Source organism: Schistocerca serialis, chromosome 4 (assembly GCF_023864345.2).
Source record: "Schistocerca serialis cubense isolate TAMUIC-IGC-003099 chromosome 4, iqSchSeri2.2, whole genome shotgun sequence".
NCBI classification, from domain to species: domain Eukaryota; kingdom Metazoa; phylum Arthropoda; class Insecta; order Orthoptera; family Acrididae; genus Schistocerca; species Schistocerca serialis.
The window spans coordinates 630246753-630266517 of NC_064641.1; the positions used below are offsets into that span (position 1 = coordinate 630246753).

At 42.1% G+C, this 19765-nt stretch overlaps 1 protein-coding gene across 3 annotated transcripts in view; it reads left to right on the plus strand.

Annotated features, from left to right (window-relative positions):
* The window catches only part of LOC126475462 (chitooligosaccharidolytic beta-N-acetylglucosaminidase), a 229968-nt gene that overhangs the window by 163727 nt on the left and 46476 nt on the right, over positions 1 to 19765 (plus strand). For all 3 annotated transcript variants that reach the window (XM_050103346.1, XM_050103345.1, XM_050103344.1), the window contains exon 2: positions 10036 to 10138. In XM_050103346.1, the coding sequence (XP_049959303.1) occupies positions 10056 to 10138 (83 nt within the window). In that variant the 5' untranslated portion in view covers positions 10036 to 10055. The remainder of the gene's footprint in view (positions 1 to 10035; positions 10139 to 19765) is intronic.

A 19765-nucleotide genomic window follows, 5' to 3' on the forward strand; every position in this document is an offset into this window, starting at 1 on the left:
GTCGCAGCATGCTACCAGTGTTAAAGACTGCGATGGAGCTCCGTATGCCACGGCAAACTGGCTGACACTGACGGCGGCGGTGCACAAATGCTGCGCAGCTAGCGCCATTCGACGGCCAACACCGCGGTTCCTGGTGTGTCCGCTGTGCCGTGCGTGTGATCATTGCTTGTACAGCCCTCTCGCAGTGTCCGGAGCAAGTATGGTGGGTCTGACACACCGGTGTCAATGTGTTCTTTTTTCCATTTCCAGGAGTGTATGATTGAAAACCAAATAATCTAGAGTGTACGTCACGTCCTTTAAGTGTAATAAAATCGACAGGTAGTTCATCTTTTTTTTTTTTTTTTTTTTTTTTTTTTGTGTGTAGTACCAGCTAGTGTCAGATCTTCTGACAATAAATAATAAGCTAAATCGAGAGATGTAAAAAAAAATTATCTCAAGTGATATTAAGTTCAGTCACCAGAGTTTTCACAACATTCTCTCCACCTCGCAGGATTCTCGTTTGTTTCTCCTTCCTCAAATACATTTTCATATTCCAGCATTAGCTTGATGCAGTGTCACAGCTTGCCAAACTTTATTCCGTATCTATCAGGTTTTGATGGCACGTATTGTAGAGACGGACAGCGACGTCGAAATGTAACTAACTGTTCATCCACGATCATGCATCCTGAAATGTAGGCATTCCTCAGGGTAGTTTCCTACATCTCAAGCTTCTCTAATTGGTTCCAGTTTATCACTTGGCCTTTGTTCAGGTCGGGTAATTTTTTCTATGAGGGCTGCATGAAAGAACAACATAAAATTAGGCTCTTCATGATCACAGTTCCTAATGGAACACTTTGTAGGTACCTGTCCCTCTTTTAACACATCCTTTATGCTCCACCTACCAGACGTTCGAGCCTGAGGGGTTAGGTCCATACTTCAACCCCATTACGAGAAACCAAATCTCACTCAACAGAATTTCGCTACATTACTCTTTTTCTTCGTAAATAAATTATTCGCGATCATCATCATCGTGTATTGAGTTTTCAGCGAGGTCTACATCATCATCATCGCTAAAAAATTCAAATTCACTAGATGCGTTTTCAGAATCAGAACACCCAACACTTCACTATCTCCATCTCTAGTCCTCTTCTCCGCAACATTTTCAGTTCGTAGAGCAGACAAATGCTACGAAGTAATGCACCAAAATAAACGTGTGCTTATCACAAGGTCTGTTACACACCGAAAGAATAACAATTCGTGTCAACAACAGCAAATTACATAACATATGCTAATTAAATGAAACAAGAAGTTTACTGTTACCAGTCACTGTTCATTTATCTCCACGACGCGTTTCAAAGGGTTCAACCTCCATCATCAGATGGATTTACATTTGTTAATATGACATTTGTGTGTGTTGTGTTACGATTTTTTGGAGGAACTGTTTCTCCACTAGACAGTGCCACAAGGTCCTTCCAAAAAAAAAATCGTAACACAAACGAATGTCATACTAACAAATGTAAATCCACCTGATGATGGAGGCTTAAACCTTTGAAACGCGCCGTGGAAATAAACAAACAGTGACTGGTACAGTAAACTTGTTGTTTCGGACGGTTCTAGGCGCTTCAGTACGGAACCGCGCTGCTACTACGGTCGCAGGTTCGAATCCTGCCTCGGGCATGGATGTGTATGATGTCCTTAGCTTAGTTAGGCTTAAGTAGTTCTACGTCTAGGGGACTGATGACCTCAAATGTTAAGTCCCATAGTGCTTAGAGCCATTTGAACCATTTTGAACTTGTTGTTTCATTTAATGTCGATAACAGTCACGGTAAAGCCTAACCTAAAATGTTCGCATTTAAAGATAACAGATGCACCGAGACAGACGTCTTGTTGTTTAAAAATTGCTTCTAACCACACTAGCTTGCGAGGCCCGTACGGGAGTAACCGTGGACCAGCATTCAACAGAAAGCTATGGGTAAATTTTTATAATTATTTTCCAAAATTATGACTAACAAGACAAATTAGGAAGTCCTAAAATTTCATTAAAATAAAATGTCTAGTTACTAATACAGAAGATAATAAAAGTAAGACTGTCCTCCGAGACCCAAGGGTAGTTAAAGAGTTAACTCCCTTTACCCTGAATGAACTACTTGCTCGAATTCTTTGCAGCGTCAAAGTAACACAAGCCGCTATTTGGGGCGCCAAGCTAAGGGCGCCCAAATATAAGATTTTGTATGCAGTGCGTGTCACAATCAGTAGCGACACGTATGAAAGGGTTCAAAGGACCAAAGGCGTCAAATGATAAATCGCTTGTGTGGGAAGAATGTTCTGGAACCGGTCATCATTCATGAGGAAGAAGGGAAAGAAAAATGATTACCCTAGCTGTTTATCTAACGTTTGCTGCCTATTCTTGGAGCAGGATGCACCGTTGGAGGAATGCGTCTGCGTTCTTAGAGGTCCAAAAGTACATATTTTTAAAAACACGCTCTCCACATGGATTAATTTATTCTGTTGAAGCAGTGCTTCTGTGTAAAGCAAACAAAGTTAAACAATATACACTATTTAATTCAGAGTCCATCGAGTGATTTCCATTCTTTAGCGCTTGTTGTCGATCGCTAATTTAGGTAAGAGTAAAAACACGTTGCTCAGACGCGTGGGAATCCGAAAGAGTTATGGTGCTTTTCGGACGGTCTTTACAACTATTTTTCGGCGTCGCTCGAACACTTTCGATGTTATGAGGAGTTCGAATGCTAGTAGATCTTTCCCATGGCCTGTCCACTTTAAAATCATCAGCATTGTTTCTTATATGCCATGAATTGTGTTGAATGAGGGTGCTAAATGTGCAACGGAACGACCTTTGTATAAATTCTACATTTCATTTAATTAAATAAATCTTTTATCGTCTTGTTAAAGATATTTCTGTCCGCCGTCTTGGAATGGTTGAAAATTAATGCTCAGAAACATAATTTGAATATCTATGCGATTAGCATAGCGCACTGCGCATGCTACCAATTTAAAACTTTGGTATAACGGTGTTTGTTTACATTTTGTACTAAGACCAATCTTTAATGTTTCACTTATCTGCCCTATAGTTACAGCCTTATCATTAACAGTAGTGATCAATACTTGTCGCCGTTACGGACGCAAGTCGAAATACGTGAAAGGAGGAACAGTTACTTTTCATAGATAAGTAGTACTGTTACATGCCTAGGAGACAATACAGGGTGGGCCAAAAGTCGCTACCCATCGTAACTTAATTTGAATTAAAAAAAAAAAACAAAAAACCTCATCACTCAAAATTATCTTAGAAAACAACTCACTATCACCCTCTTTTAAATTATTTAACAATGCCTCAGAAAATTGAAGCCCGCGATGAAGATTGTACGAGGTGCATTAAAGTTCTAATGTTTTGAAGAACAAATTCCTTCCTGCACTGCAACAAAAACGTCCGGGAAGGGCTGCGTGTGTGCTGTTTCACCAAGACAATGCACCCGCACATCGAGCTAACGTTACACAACAGTTTCTTTGTGATAACAACTTTGAAGTGATTCCTCGTGTTCCCTACTCACCTGACCTGGCTCCTAGTGACTTTTGGCTTTTTCCAACAATGAAAGACACTCTCCGTGGCCGCACATTCACCAGCCGTGCTGCTATTGCCTCAGCGATTTTCCAGTGGTCAAAACAGACTCCTAAAGGAGCCTTCGCCGCTGTCATGGAATCATGGCGTCAGCGTTGTGAAAAATGTGTACGCCTGCAGGGTGATTACGTCGAGAAGTAACGCCAGTTTCATCGATTTCGGGTGAATAGTTAATTAGAAAAAAAATCGGAGGCCTTAGAACTTGAATGCACCTCGTATTCCAATAGCCCGTGTATAAGACGGGGTACGTAATTTCTGGATTTGGCCTTATGTAAAACTTTCCGCACAAAAGTTTTAGAAATATCCCGTTCGAGAGAGAGCCTTTGAATAGGCTTTTTAGGGCTCTGGATGACCGCTTGTAAAACTTTTAAGCTTAGTTTCATCACTTATTGACAGCCTGCCTAACCTGGGTGATCCACTGCAAATCCATTTTTCACAAAATGTTTCCGTAATTTGCAGACAGGCTTCCTTGTAACTGAAGTAGTGTTGAAATTATTATTCCACTTATTCATTGTTCAATTATAACCATCTTTGTACAACGTGTTTATAGCAAAAGCTCTCTCTACGTCGGAAAAAAATTGAAAACAGGTTAGAAACAACTAGAAACAGAGTTAGAGATGTTTAAATTAATAACAGTGCAGTCTAGTGTTTGTGAATGTAATTAACTGAAAAAGTATAGCAATCAACTGTGATGTTTTCAAATAATATGTTTTCAATGTACGCCGATCGTGGTCTAGTGGCTAGCGTTGCTACCTCTGGATCACGCGGTCCCGGGTTTGATTCCCGGCCGGATTGGGATTTTCTCTGCCTAGGGACTGGGTGTTTGTGTTGTCCTCATCATTCCATCATCATTCGTGAAAGTGGCTAGATCGTACTGTGTACAGACTGGGAATTTGAACGGGCGCTGATGACCGTGCAGTTGAGCGCCCCACAAACCAATCATCATCATCAATATGTTTTCAGTGGGCTAAGATGGGTACTGACTTTCGGCCCACGCCTTAAATGCACGCTACAAAAATACTTTTCTGCCCTCGTGAATGCTCACTTCATACATTTCCTTACTCAATGCTCAGAGAGAGAAGGAACTATTTTCCATGAACTGAACTGCCACTGAAGCCAGCTTGATTAACGAAAATTCATAATACGAACAATCTAGAAAACAAATACTAGATGATATTTCTTGCTGCCAGAAAACTGCTCAGTGAGTCCATAGAATCTGTAACAGAATTTCTGATTTTATCATTACTTAAGAATTCCTTTGTTTCATGGGGATACGAACATGATTTGCCAGTTTGATCAGTTATCACCATTACGTTGCCAAAATATTTAGGGTGCATAACTTTGAGCAACAGAAAAGTGCAAAACAGGAGTCAATTGATGGTTGGGAATCAATGACAAGTCTAAAAACAGATCCGATTTAGAAGAAAGTGAATGTATAACAAGCATAAGGAATTAAGGAATCTAATATCGAGAAATAAACAGCAAATCCATTACAAATTTCAGCAATTGAGAATGGCATTTGATGAGAAAATCAGACGGTATTCTCGAAACAGCAAGGGTGCCTTATCTTAACGACACAAGAGTTAACGACTTTGTCTACCGACGGAGAAATCGTTAGGCTGTTTTCCATGTAGCTAAGAAATATTTTCACTCGTATAAACGACTTGTAAGGCTTTGTTCCTCATTCCCTGCCCGTGGTACAGCCACCATTTGAGTGTACGGAACAGTTGAGGTAGCACGGATGTGATACCTGGAAACGGACAACAGGCTCACCTGAAGTACAACCTTCGAACTAATGAAATGCTGTTTAATGACCGACAGTGAACTACGAGAATACCTGCGCGTTTTAGAAGGGCCCAGTCCGCTCTGTAAGTATGCGCTTTGTTGCTTTAAGTAAGGCGTGAACCGAGAGCACTTGGTTTACCGTGGTTTTATAACTGCCTTCTCGTCGGCGCCCTTGACTGGATCCTCATTTATGGCCAGGTTTAACGCGGACTAATGTTTAATTCCTGGTGTGTAGTGTTACTCATTTTCTCATTTCAAATATTTGATGTTTTGACATTTTAAAGCCCGGGAATTAATGAAAATCCGTAGGTAAACATGTAGATTGGTTGGGGAACTTTTAAAAGCCGCAGGGGACACTTCTATGCAGTTTATCCGTCGAAAGCGTCGCGTACGTGATTCTGATTTACAGGTAAATTTTAATTCGGTGGTGAGTACTGGGTCTTCTACCGTAACACTGCAATCGTCTATCAGTGACAAACTCGACTGAGCTAAGGGTATATACAAAAAATCCGCGTCGTCCTCCGTTGTCTCAAATTTCTCGGTCTTCAATAGGTATTCAATTATGATCGTGTGTAATATCCATGTCCTAATAGTAAAAATTGGAAGTATAAACCGGTATACATATTACAGGCATACAAAAGGACTTTAAAAGAGAAGAAAATCACTGACAATTAGGTTTTGTTGATCGCTTGACTACTTGGTTGATTATTGCATGTGGTTGCTTAGGAGTGAAATGAAAAATGATTTGTTGCGACCAAGGGAAAGTAGTTTCGTCCAGCCACAAATGTGAGGTCTTTGATTGCTCTGGGAGAAGGTTCATCAAACTAGAACACATGAAATATTAGTTCACTTTGTTACACGAATTAATAAAAGCTTTTCTTAACTTTGACACTCTTTTTTGCCAAAGGAGAACAGGATAATTTACAACTGTTACGGACTAACAAAGCTTCACTTGATGCACTAATTAACAATATGTTCTCTTGAGGTACAATGTTCAGCCTTAACAACACTAAAAGTTCATCTGAAACTATAACTACTCGTTGGTCGTAGGCGATGTTGCTGACTGTTGGAGCCGAGGTCTCAAAGTGGGCAGATCTCTTGCATTCTCAACACTATATTGACCTCAGCACGAGGGCGCTACCATTGCTGAGAGGGAGGTGTGGTCTTCTGGAGCGCCTCCGGTACATCACTGCGGATTACAGTGATCCCTCAGTAACGTGTGTCGTGTCGATTCGCGTTGCAGACGTTGCTGTGGCACTCTGATCTCTGGACGATACCACATATTTACTATAAACTCACCATATTATTTTTCTGTCAACATTTCGAAATTTGGGGGAACTTAGAGCTTTTAAGTCCAGTTTGGAAGAGATATTGATACGATGTCTATATGAGTCTATATAAAGAGCCTCACGCAGTAGGATAACTTCTCTGAGCATAATTTTAGGCAGCATTCAACATTTTTGTGCCATGTCGTTGGAGAGCCGTGGAATTAGATTTATTTTGTCGCCCTCTTGATGCACCACGGTGTAATAATAGTTTCAGCGTTGGAAAGTTTAAAGTGAACTATGTATTCTGCAAGAAAAGTGAAGTCAAAAGTTAGTCTTCAATGATAAGAGAGCCAGAACATAGCTAGAACCGTCTTTTACTGTCTTGCTGTAAACGTGCTATACGAATGCATTGAGGCGACGTATCACCCTGTTGTTGTTAGGATTCACAGATGGTTACACGATCATAGTGTAAACAGCTAATCCAAGGTTTTTTTTGCAAAGCAACATTAGCATATGTTTTTCTTGTTGTTAGATATGATTTGATTACCAATTTCCTTAAGAGTGATTAGATTTCGTCTATGCCATTCTGTGAATGTAGGTCTTATTGTGGTTCAGAAGCGTTGTGTGTGTGTGTGTGTGTGTGTGTGTGTGTGTGTGTGAGTGTGTGTGTGTGTGTGAGTGTGGGCGCGCGCGCGCGCGCGCGCGCGAACTGCAGCTTCTATGCCCCTGACTCTTCATACTGGCTACTGGCTCAAATGCTAGTTCCGCAGGGACCACACTCGTAGTGCAGATTTTAAGAGGCCATCAAGTAATTGTTCCATTTTTGAAAGTATTAACCTTAAACAATATCGTTTTTGTCCACAGAAACAATTTGCATTTCGTAGTGCAGCTTAGGTCATAAGCGATTAAATGTTGCTAAACAGGTAAACTTATGCAAAGTGCACGGCCCTAGTTGTGAGTTGCTTATCTAACGGCTTCCAGGAGCAACAGAGAGTTTGATTTTCAGTGTTTCATGACAGCTACTTATCGAATTTAAAAATTTAAAGTGCTGTCGTAATCTACTCATTAAGAGAGGTAATCCTGTGTTAAAGATTCAACACAGTAAGGCGAGTATCGCAGTTAGAAACTGGTTATATGTCTTGAGAGAGGGTAACTCCCGATACGCAAAGTACCCACAATACGTTCATTCAGTATTTGAGAATAAGAGCACTTTGCGACTTTCAGCAAACTTCAGAGGCAATATGAAAACTTTTAAGAACTTCTTCTCGCTTACATGTTTAGCGTCAGATATTTAATGTATTAATTCAGTCGTAAAGTATTCAGACATTTGAAGCTGTTTTATACAAGAGAGTGCGATTCGGCAAAGGCTCGGGAGTTGTGGGTTTCCTGGTCTGTGCGTAAACTGGATGGTGTAACTACGGTTAAGTGTATCCGTCAAAGATTCTCATACTTCGTATCTTGCCCAACTGCAATATGGCAGCAACAAAAAGCCGCTAGAATGCAGAAGAAAATACTTTGTTCCTGGAGAACAACAGAATGAATTGTTACAAAACTAGTTGAAAAAAGAAAATTCCGTTGTATACTCTCATATGATACGGATTTTGACAAGTTGATTAGAAAATTTGTTCTGCCTTACTTTAGTTATACGCTGGTAAACCCCCGAGTCCTTATCACTTGCTGCCATTACCTGTGGACCGTCTAAAATATGTGGTTTCTTGAAAGCTAGAATTCGTGTGTCCAAATAACTAGTTGGAATTCCAAACATTCTTAGGTTTATTGAACTTTCCGCTTGAAATATACATATTTTTGTGTTGCTAGTGTTAAATTTGAATCCACAGATGAAACTTCAGTTTAATACACATGTCAAAAAGAGATTTTCGTCACCCCAGTTCCCAGAACTCCTGAAGATAGACGTCCCTTTGACTGAAGATAGACGTCCCTTTGACTGTTCAGAGATGTCACTAAACCCGCCCAAAGAGGTAAACAACCATGCATGAGCAGCGCCTATTAGACGGAGGGGATCCGACAGCCGATCAGTTCCAATCATTCCAGCAGAATGGAGGAACACGGCTCGTGTTGTCTGTAGTTCAACCATGCCTAGACGGTCAATACCGTGGTTCGATCGCGTCCGCGTTGTTACTTTGTTCCAGGAAGGGCTCTCGACAAGGGAAGTGTCCAGACGTCTTGGAGTGAACCAAAGCGATGTTGTTCGGACATGGAGGAGATACAGAGACATAGGAACAGTCGATGACATGCCTCGCTCAGGCCGCCCAAGGTCTACTACTGCAGTAGATGACCGCTACCTACGGATTGTGGTTCGGAGGAGCCCTGACAGCAACGCCACCATGTTGAATAATTCTTTTCGTGCAGCCACAGGACGTCATGTTATGACTCAAACTGTGTGTAATAGACTGCATGATGCGCAACTTCTCTCCCGACGTCCGTGGCGAGGTCCATCTTAGCAACCACGACACCATGCAGAGCGGTACAGATGGGTCCAACAACATGCCGAATAGACCGCTCAGGATTGACATCACGTTCTCTTCACCGATGAGTGGCGCATATGCCTTCAACCAGACAATCGTCGGAGACTTGTTTGGAGGCACCGGTCAAGCTGTGAACACCTTAGACACACTGCCCAGAAAGTGCATCAAGGTGGAGGTTCCCTGCTGTTTTGGGGTGGCATTATGTGAGGCCGACGTACGCCGCTGGAGGTCATGGAAGGCGCCGTAACGGATGTACGGATACATGAATGCCATCCTCCGACCGATAGTGCAACCATATCGCAGCATATTGGCGAGGCATTCGTCTTCATGGACGACTATTCGCGCCTCCATTGCGCACATTTTGTGAATGACTTCCGTCAGGATAACGACATCGCTCGATTAGAGTGGCCAGCGTGTCCTCCAGACATGAACCCTATCGAACATGCCTGGGATAGATTGAAAACGCCTGTTGATAGACGACGTGGCCCACCAACCGCTGTGAGAGATCTGCGCCGAATCGCCGTTGAGGAGTGCGACAATCTAAAACTTTTCCTCCAAGCAACGTTAATAGATAAAAGTTGATTACGAAAGTAGTGAAGCAAGAGCTGGTCCTCTGTAAACCACTGCCACTAAACGTTTTATTCTAGTAAATTCAAACGTAGTTGCACGGCATGCTGCACGTTTTCGCCATGAAATTTTGAAAAAAACCAATTTGACATAATACTCAAAGTATCCTCCGCCACACACCGACAGGTGGCTTGCGGAGTATGGATGTAGATGTAGTACCTAGGATATTCCGCAAGCTGTTTTACTAACAAATTAACTTGTAGTGAGTGTTTTTATTATTCATTTTTTTAATGTTTCCCTCGTCTTTCTTTTCCAGTGTTTAGCTTCAAAGTCGTGATGAGTGTTATATCCACAACGGTGCTGGTGTTCGCACTGTACGGGATATTCTCCTGCTTTGCAACGCAAGGAGAAGAGGAGAGGTAAGTTGGATTGTATATTTTAATTGAAAGTAATTTAAATTTCAACTTGTCGTTCCGAAGATGAATTTGGAGGTTGATATTCTCCTTGATATTTCGCCTCATTATTCCTGAGAAATTGAGAAATTTTCAGATACAGAAGTTTTTTGAGGGACAGTGTGACAGCAAAGCCTCGATGAAATAACGGGGAAATTTCGAAAGCAATTTAAATTGAGCTATTAATAGAACATCAATACAAGCTATAACTCATAGCTATTTCTCAGGATAATGTACTGCAACACTAAAGCACTTGTAGTAGCGGTGGACGAAATCATTTACTCTCGTCATAGAAATATGCCGACAGGAACCTTCAACATAACTTCAGGTGTTGGACCTCATCATTTGCGAAAACCTATGGCGACAGTCTTTTTTCAGCTTTGCTAAGAGACGGTAACCATGGGGTGGGGCACGGAGCTGTAAATAGAATGTCCAGCTTTCCCGTTCGCATATTTGACGAATTCTCCAAGTTCTGTTACTATGTAAATGAGTATAGGCAGCAAGCAGAAAGCTACCGGAACTCAAAATGCCACGCCGTCGGTTTGAATTATTGCTCGTACCTGTTTTTAACGTCTCGTTCTAAACTGTTAATTGTTCTGCCCCTTTTCTGAAAGTAAAGATACTAAAAGGCTTTCCTATCCCGAAACAAAATGACCATAACCTTCTCCAAAGAATATGACTGGCTGAAGTTCAGATTTCCGTGACGAACTGGTGTAGGACTGCTCCACTATACTGTTTCTTCATCTCACGTAATATAGAGCCCACATTTAATTGCCTGAAACAAAGTGACGGGAAAAGAACAATCATTTTTGCCTGTTACCAGTAACAAAAATATGAAACAAACCTATTACGTGGGCCCAGTAGTCACAAGATAAAAACTGGGCTTCCACACTGGCACAAAGCCTCAATTGCCAGCTACTACGTTGTGCACAAATATTATTTAAACAGGAAGAAAACCCTCTGATGATTCTGAAAGTTTGGATCACTTTTCCAAATTGTATCGCCTTTGCACAAGTTCGTTTGTGGCTGCAAGCAGTCGTCCACTCGTTGCCTGGTAATGCACGTCACTTCGTCCATTCTGAGCGACTGTCTCGTGGCACTGACAACACTCATTTCTGCGTTTCCATGCTTGGGCTGGGTCCAAGCTGTATAATCCATTTTCTAGGGAGAGGTGTTCCTCCGAAAAGCTACAGTTTTTCTTTGAACTTCATTCGCAGACAAGAAATATATTTCCTAAACCGGACTGTTGCGAATAAAGTTCAAAGAAAAATTGTAGCTGTTAGGTGGGACTTCTTTCCCTGCAAAATCATTATACTACATTAACGGCACATTTATTTTACCTCCACAGAAAACGTATCAATGCGCACATTTCACAGTGGATGAAATTTGCAATTGCACGGTCCATTCCAAACCTTTGCCACACAACGCACATTGTGGTAATGATCTCTTCTCTGAAGTTAGCGGATGTGTACTGACCCAAGTTACATAGCGGCCTACATATGTAAGATATTGCGCATACATATGAAGAGAAATCCACTGCTGTAGAACTACACCATTGATCAAAAATTGCTGGAAACAGCAATCACTTAAAGTGCCTAGGAGTAACTATCCAGAGCGACCTTACATGGAATGACCACATAAAATTAACAGTAGGAAAAGCAGATGCCAGGCTGAGATTCGTAGGAAGAATCTTAAGGAAATGTAACTCATCCACGGAAAAAGTGGCTAACAAGGCGCTTGTTCGGCCGATTATTGAGTATTATTCATCAGTCTGGGACCCTTACCAAGTAGGACTGACAGAAGAAACAGAGAAGTCTAAAAGAGCACCAGCGCGTTTCGTCGCGAGATCGTTTAGTCGGCGTGAAAGCGTTAGAGAGATTTTCAACGAACTCCAGTGGCAGACGCTGCATGAGAGGCGTTATTGTGCATCACGGAGAGGTTTACTATTGCAGTTCCGACAGAGTACTTTTTAGGAAGAGTCAGACAATATATTACTTCCCCCAAACTTCCTGGCGAAGAGAAAAGTCGGGAAATTACAGCTAATACAGAGACTTTCAGAATAATGGTAGTGATTGTGGTGGTGGTAGTGGTAACAATGTAGTGATGATGATGATGATGGTGATGATGATGGTGATGATGATGATGGTGATGATGATGATGGTGATGATGATTATGGTGATGATACTGATGGTGATGATGATTGTGGTGATGATGATTATGGTGATGATGATTATGGTGATGATGATTATGGTGATGATGATTATGGTGATGACAATAATGATGGTGATGACGATAATGATGGTGATGACGATGATGATGGTGATGACGATGATGATGGTGACGATGATGATGGTGACGATGATGATGGTGACGATTATGGTGACGATGATGGTGATGAGGGTGGTGGTGGTGATGATGATAAGTTACATTAGTGTTCAGTACGTCTTTGGATTCAAATGGCCCTAAGCACTATTGCACTTAACAACTGAGGTCATCAGTCCTCTACACTTAGAACTACCTAAACCTAACTAACCGAAGGTCATCACACACATCCATCACCGAGGCAGGATTTGAACCTGCGACCATAGCAGCAGCGCGGTTCCAGACCGCTCGGCCGCAGCACGTCTTTGGGCTTAACTTGCAAGAAATTGCTGTATAGAACAACATGTGATTAAAATAGCATTTTTCCGAAGATCTGAGAAGTTTACGTGGTCTGCAATTGCCTTAAGAGCTATGATAGCAACAAAATCTCACTACTTCGGCGCTGTCAGAAACACGATCAAAATTGTGGGTATTTTATCAGCAATGAGACTGTGAACGCAGGTGAAGTGCATGGAAGAGGATACGTCGCATTGTACCGGATATTAGGGCTTTTTCCCGTTCCATTGCGGAAAGGAGCTCGGGAAAATGCCTCTGTGCGTGCTGTAATTAATCTAATCTTACCCTCACGATCCCTATGAGAGTGATATGTAGGGAGCTGTGGTATATTCCTAGAGTCATCATTTAAAGCAGGTTCTTGAAACTTTGTCAGTAGACTTTCTCGGCGTAGTTTCTGTCTGTTTTCACGAGTCTGCCAATTCACTTCTTTCACCATGTCGGTGACACTCTCCCACACGTCAAACAGATTTGCGAGATTCATGCTGCTCTTCTCTGTATACATTGAGTATCCACTATGATACGTTGTTGTCCCAGTTATTTGAATAAAATGACAGAACATGTGAAACATCAAATTAGCAAATGATTATAGTTTCTCACTGAGCAATGGAGCAACGGTCATTGTTATTAGTGGCACGTATTCAGTCTGTTGCGTCTGATACGTACCTAGAAAGAAAGCACTGATTTCAAAATAAAATTTTCTCATGAAGTTATTATCATTTACGAGCCGTAGTAATTTAACACCACCATCAATTCTGTGGAGCCTGCATCTGACAGAAGCGAGAGCAGCAGATTCAGAGTTCGGAGACAATGACCAGATCACACATAATTAGTGCTTGCTCAAAATTATCGCAAGCCACTGTTAAATGATCCGCAAATAATCTCAGGGACGCGCTTTGCTTATAGCAAAATGAAATCAACGGCTGCACGCGAATTGCATTCGGCACATTGCGTCTCCTTACCATGATCTGCTGAACCCGCAGTTCCAGATAGCTTTTCTCAAACAAATATTACAAAAAATCATAAATCTAGTACCACTTAATAACTGCGGAGAGTACATTTCCTTTTAAATCAAAGATAAATATAGCCCGTTTTTAACATATTTAATTATAAATCAAAACTAATTCGTCTACTACTCTACTCTGCTACTGCTAAAATCGTCTGCTCAGTACGATGGAGTCAAGAGAAAAGAATAGGCCTCCAGTTTGCTGAGACGAGCTTCGCTCCTCGCTTACATTTTGTTTTACAATGTTTGAAACTACAATTCCTGCGTTTCGTTTCAGCCACAGCCCGATTTCTCTGATATCGTTGACCTGAATTCACATTTTGAACATTTAAAGCAAGCCGCTAGCCACTGCACCACTTTGAAATCTTACCGAAGGCTGACTGAATATTTATGCACTTTCTTTCAGATAATACTTCATTATAATAAATGCATCATCTGCAAAAAGCCTTATTTTACTGTTAATATTGTCTGCAAGGTCTTTAATATACAACGTGAACATAAGGGTCCCAACGCACTTCCCTGGGCCACATCCGAAGTTAATCCTACATCTGTCGACGACTCTCCATCGGAGATAATAATCTGCGTCCTCCCTACCAAGAAATTCTCAATGCGGTCACATATTTGGTCTGATACTTCATATGATCCTATTTTTGATAATAAGCGTAAGTGTAGTATTGAGTCAAAAGCTTTTCGGAAGTCAAGAAGTACTGCAGCTATCTGACTGCCTTGCTCCAAAGTCTTCAGGATGGCACGCGAGAAAAGTGCGAGTTGGGTTGCACGTGATGTATGTTTTCGATAACCATGCTGGTTTGCATTAAGGAGGTCGTTCTGTTTTTGGGATCTCTTCTGTTACCCTTCCTACAGACAGGTGAGACACTACGGCTATGTGAGAAATGCGGTTTCTTTCATTATTTTCCACTTCTGTTTGAAAAATATAGTCTGGCTATTTTTTCCTTTGTTGGACGGTCTTTCCCTTTCTGTGTTGAGTAAACCAACACTCTGTGTTGTGCCGTTCTATCTGTAGAATCGCGAGCATTTGTTGCTGCTAAGTAGGTGAAGGCTGTGAATGGACTCCTTTTCCTGGTCCGAATGTTTTGTGCAGGTAGTCCTCTGGGGCACAAGCCCTGAACTACCAACACTGCCCCACCCCTTTATGCCAACACAACTCTGCCCCCCCCCCTTTATGACAACACAACAGTGCCCCTTCTCTTTATGCTAGCCGGCCGGAGTGGCCGAGCGGTTCTAGGCGCTACAGTCTGGAACCGCGCGACCGCTACGGTCGCAGGTTCGAATCTGCCTCGGGCATGGATGTGTGTGATGTCCTTAAGTTAGTTAGGTTTAAGTAGATCTAAGTTCTAGGGGACTGATGACCTCAGATGTTAAGTCCCATAGTGCTCAGAGCCATTTGAACCATCTTTATGCCATCACAACAGTGCCCCCCCCCCCCCTTTTATGCCATCGCTACACACACACCACCTCCTGTTGTGCAAGCTCACACGACTGTTTCCTCTTACTGTGCTCTCATCCTCTCATAGCAGACATCTCTTGGTACTACCCTCATAAGCCTGCCGTCGCAGTGGCATTGATATCAGGGGATTCGTCCGACGAGAGACATCCAGCTCTCCAAACTACTACATGTGCAGTTTCAGTACAACTTACAATACCCTCGAAACTTCCTGGCAGATTAAAACTGTGTGCCGGACCGAGACTCGAATTCGTGACCTTTGCCTTTGGCGGGCAAGTGCTCTACCAACTGAGCCACCCAAGCTTTACATCTGCCAGCTGTGAGGACGGGGCGTGAGTCGTGCTTGGGTAGCTCAGTTGGTAGAGCACTTGCCCGCGAAAGGCAAAGGTCACGAGTTCGAGTATCGGTCCGGCACACAGTTTTAATCTGCCAGGAAGTTTCATATCAGCGCACACTCCGCTGCAGAGTGAAAATCTAAAAAAAATGGTTCAAATGGCTCTGAGCTCTATGGGACAGTCCCCTAGAACTTAGAACTACTTAAACGTAACTAACCTAAGGACATCACACACATCCATGCCCGAGGCAGGACTCGAACCTGCGACCGTAGCATGAAAATCTCATTCTGGTTACAATACCCCTTTTTCTAAATTTGTTGCACAAGTTACCGCTCCACAGATGGAATAACGCAACGTAGTGAAGAAATTATGTAAAAGTAATCTATGACTCTGACTGTTGAAACAAATGATCCTAGTTTCCTTAGCTAGAGATCTTGTCTCACTGTCTCCCCTCTGTCTTCACTTCCGATGTAGATGCACGCTTTGGTAGGAGGTATCATTTGCAAAATGTAATGCGATATTTTTGTAATAAAATTGTTTCCATTCCATTGGTATTTCAGATCTGCAGTTATTTCTCCATTAATCGTGCAATATATGTCAAACACAAATAAAAATATTCACGTACAATAACTAAAGGCGTAAATTGAAGGATACTGACAATTTGCAAGAACATTCAGTTAGTTATTTTACTTCACCAGGGTTACTGTGTAATGCTCTATCGATTTGTACTCCATTAGAAATGAAGTTAATAACAAATTTACAGGAACTTAAAGTTCTTGGACGAGGTATTAAATAGAACGCATTAAAAAAAAGTTACCGTTTTGTAAAGACTAGCCTCTCTTCAGCTGGACTCCGTCTTCTGAAGTTGGACTGCTTTGCAGAGTCACCGCAAATCATCTCTAGTATGTAATATAACGATTCGTTCACATATATTGGTAAAACTTGTCTACTTGTTCTAATAGCTGAGGAGAGTGTGTATGGTGTTTGCACATTCTTAGCGAGATAGATATAGTTCCTTCAAGACCATCTAGCGTCGTTTCAATAGCAAAAGTCGTACTGCAGGACTCGAATCTAACAAAGCACAGTGACATCTGTTGTTGTGGTCTTCAATCCGAAGACTGGTTTGACACAGCTCTCCACGCTACTCTATCGTGTGCAAGCGTCTTCATCTCCAAGTAATTACTTCAACCTACATGTTTCTGAATCTGCTTACTGTGTTCATCTCTTGGTCTCCCTCTACGATTTTTACCTTCCCCCTTCCCCTTCCACGCTTCCCTCCAGTACTTAATTGGCGAACCCTTGATGTAGAGCTGCGTGCCCCTGGAAAAAATTAAGGCTGTAGTTTCCCCTTTCTTTCAGCCGTTCTCAGTATCAGCACAGCAAGGTCGTTTTTGTTGATCCCTCTATCTCACCAAAAACCGACAAAGGAGATCGGATGCACTGTGACCAAAGCGTCGGACCATCTCTCGCGATGGCGTCTCACGACCATTGTCGGCGTTACCGTAACCACAGCGTTGAGACTGGAACATAATCGACTGATTGGCCCTTGATTCTATATTTCATGATTTTCGAATAGGTCAATCATGATTTTCTGAGGGAGAGGTGTGTGGTGATGTGAGAGAGCCCTTAGAAGCAGCGACTGGGCGACGCCGGAAGATGCAGTCCCCCATGAAATTTGGACATATTCTTCAGTCCAGTGCACCTAAGGCGAGTCCGTTTAAATAGAAAGATGCTCGAGTAATACGGGCTTAGGAACCTGTGTCTCGTTACAGAATAATAATAATAATAATAATAATAATAATAATGTAGTTCTGATTTATTCTGTTAGCACAATTGCCTTTGTTTCTATGAACAAGCAATGAAAATCCTATAGTATCCCATCACCAAATCAGGTTCCTCGTAGGCGTCTATGTGCTGTGGTGGGACTAACCAGTAGAATTAAAGAAGATGATCGATTGACTGAGTCTGACTTATCAGAATAATAATTATACATTTATTTCTATCATAAGCATCGTAAAAAAGGTGAAGTTTTCAGGTGTAGGTATTAAATTGATCTCAAATGGGCTCATAAATGTTTTACAAATCAAAAGCTTCCGGACCACAAAATTCTTAGCAGGTTCTGTGGAATTTCAAAAATTAGTTAACAATAATTAGACCATCATATTTAAAATCAGCACTGTGGTAGAGAACAGGTAACTAAGCTTATAAAGCTACCACAAAGTTAAAAACCACACTTCAGAAATTCTTATTGAATCTTGAAAATCAAATGTTCAGCATACACAGTTGTAAAAGTTAATAACAATAGCTTCCCTTTTGGAAAGAGTATCGATGTTAGCTGTTTCAATTGGCTGCCATTAACATTAACTTTGGTACAAGACAATCTGTCCACATCCTCACATACAGTGTACATGAAAGTTAACAACGCAGTGATTTATCTCAAACAGTTCAGTATTAGTCTCAAAACACTCCAATCCTTTATCATTGTCAATGCAGCCAATCATGTTCTACAGGCAGTCTCTCCACATTTAAGAATTTACTAAACATCTTCTGTGATCAATCATATTAACACAATTTGTCATAAGTCTGTACCCTAAAAATCAACTAATTGTCCAGGCTAGTCATTCACTTTAACGTAAACGAGTAGGGAAGTCTGTACTTAATGACACCGTTTTATGTCCGTCAGCAAAACCTCAGCTTACAGTACTTGCAGAAGCACTCTTTCTTAGCACAACTAGTTGCATTCACGCACTGGCATGCCATACCACACTGTGTCCAAAATGGTAGAAAACGCAGCCACAGCCACAACAGCAACCCATCATCGGCGAGCCATACGTTCCACCACTCATCAGGACACGAGATGGCTCCGCTGCGGTCAGATATCCTCCACTGTCAACAAGCCAGCCAGCACTCGGCTCACAGCAAACTTAGCTCCAGTGGACCGTCTTGAACAGTCAATAAACTCGCAACTCGACTCACGGTGCACTCTCCATTTCCCCTTTTTCTGTGATTTTCATCCCCCCTCCCCCCCTCACTCTATGTGGGTCCCGGGGGGGGGGGGGGGAGGGACTGATACTGGTACACTCAGCCCACACCTAGGCGTTAACATATAACCAATATGACAATGATTTTAAAATAGTAGTGAAATATGAGGATTATGAAAGACTAAAGTAATAAGTCTGGCTGAACAAATACTTTAAAAGCAGTGATAAAAATATGGTCATACAACACAATTTAAGAAACACATGAACACCATTAAAACACTCGAAAAAAACATTGGAACAACATGGAAGAGACACTGAACATTAAAAACGGAGCACTGCAGACTTTCACTAAAACTCGAAGGGTCCTGCCCTGGGATGGTAGACGAAAGGAAAAGTAGTTAAAGAGCGAGAGAGGAGAGTCATGGGGATGGGAATTGAGGGCTAGTAAGAGGTGGCAATGACAATGAGATAGGGATGGCTGTTGGGGGACAGCGAAAGAGGGGTAGCTGGAATTGGGATTTGTGAATTTGAAAGAAAAGGGAGTGGGGAGCGACTGTAGGCGGAAAAGGAAGTGGGGGAGGAAGGGGAGGAAGCCCCTGGGGCGGTGGAGAGGGGAGGGTGGATTCATAGTTGGTAGGAGGGGTATATTTTGGGATGGAGTTCATGACCTGGAGGAGGGAGTCGGTTGAAATTTCTTTGGCAGAGGATGTGGAGGATGTGCAGGTGGAGCGTTGGTGGGACGTGTAGGTAGACGCAGCATTCTAGGATTGGAGAGGAGGTGGGACACAATACGATTGGTGGAGTTGAGTTTACAAATGGTGTAGATTATCGGGAGATGTTCTACGCGAGTGAAGAGAGGTGGGAATTTGGTGAGTTGGTAAATGATCATTGTGGGGGAAGGTTAAGTGGGTATGTGAAGTGAGGTGGAAAGCATGACGTTCCAGAATCTGGAGGAACTTACAGAACTTGCGTATGGCAGATATCCATTCAGCATTGGCAAAGCAAAGGATGGAGCGGAACAGGGATATGTATGTGCGAAGGATAGTGGAGGGGTGTAATTCCCATGTTCGGCGAGTTAGTAGTTATAGTCTATTGTGGGATTTCTGATGGATAGTTAGTAAATGAGGTTTCCGCGTTAGTTGCCGGTCGAAG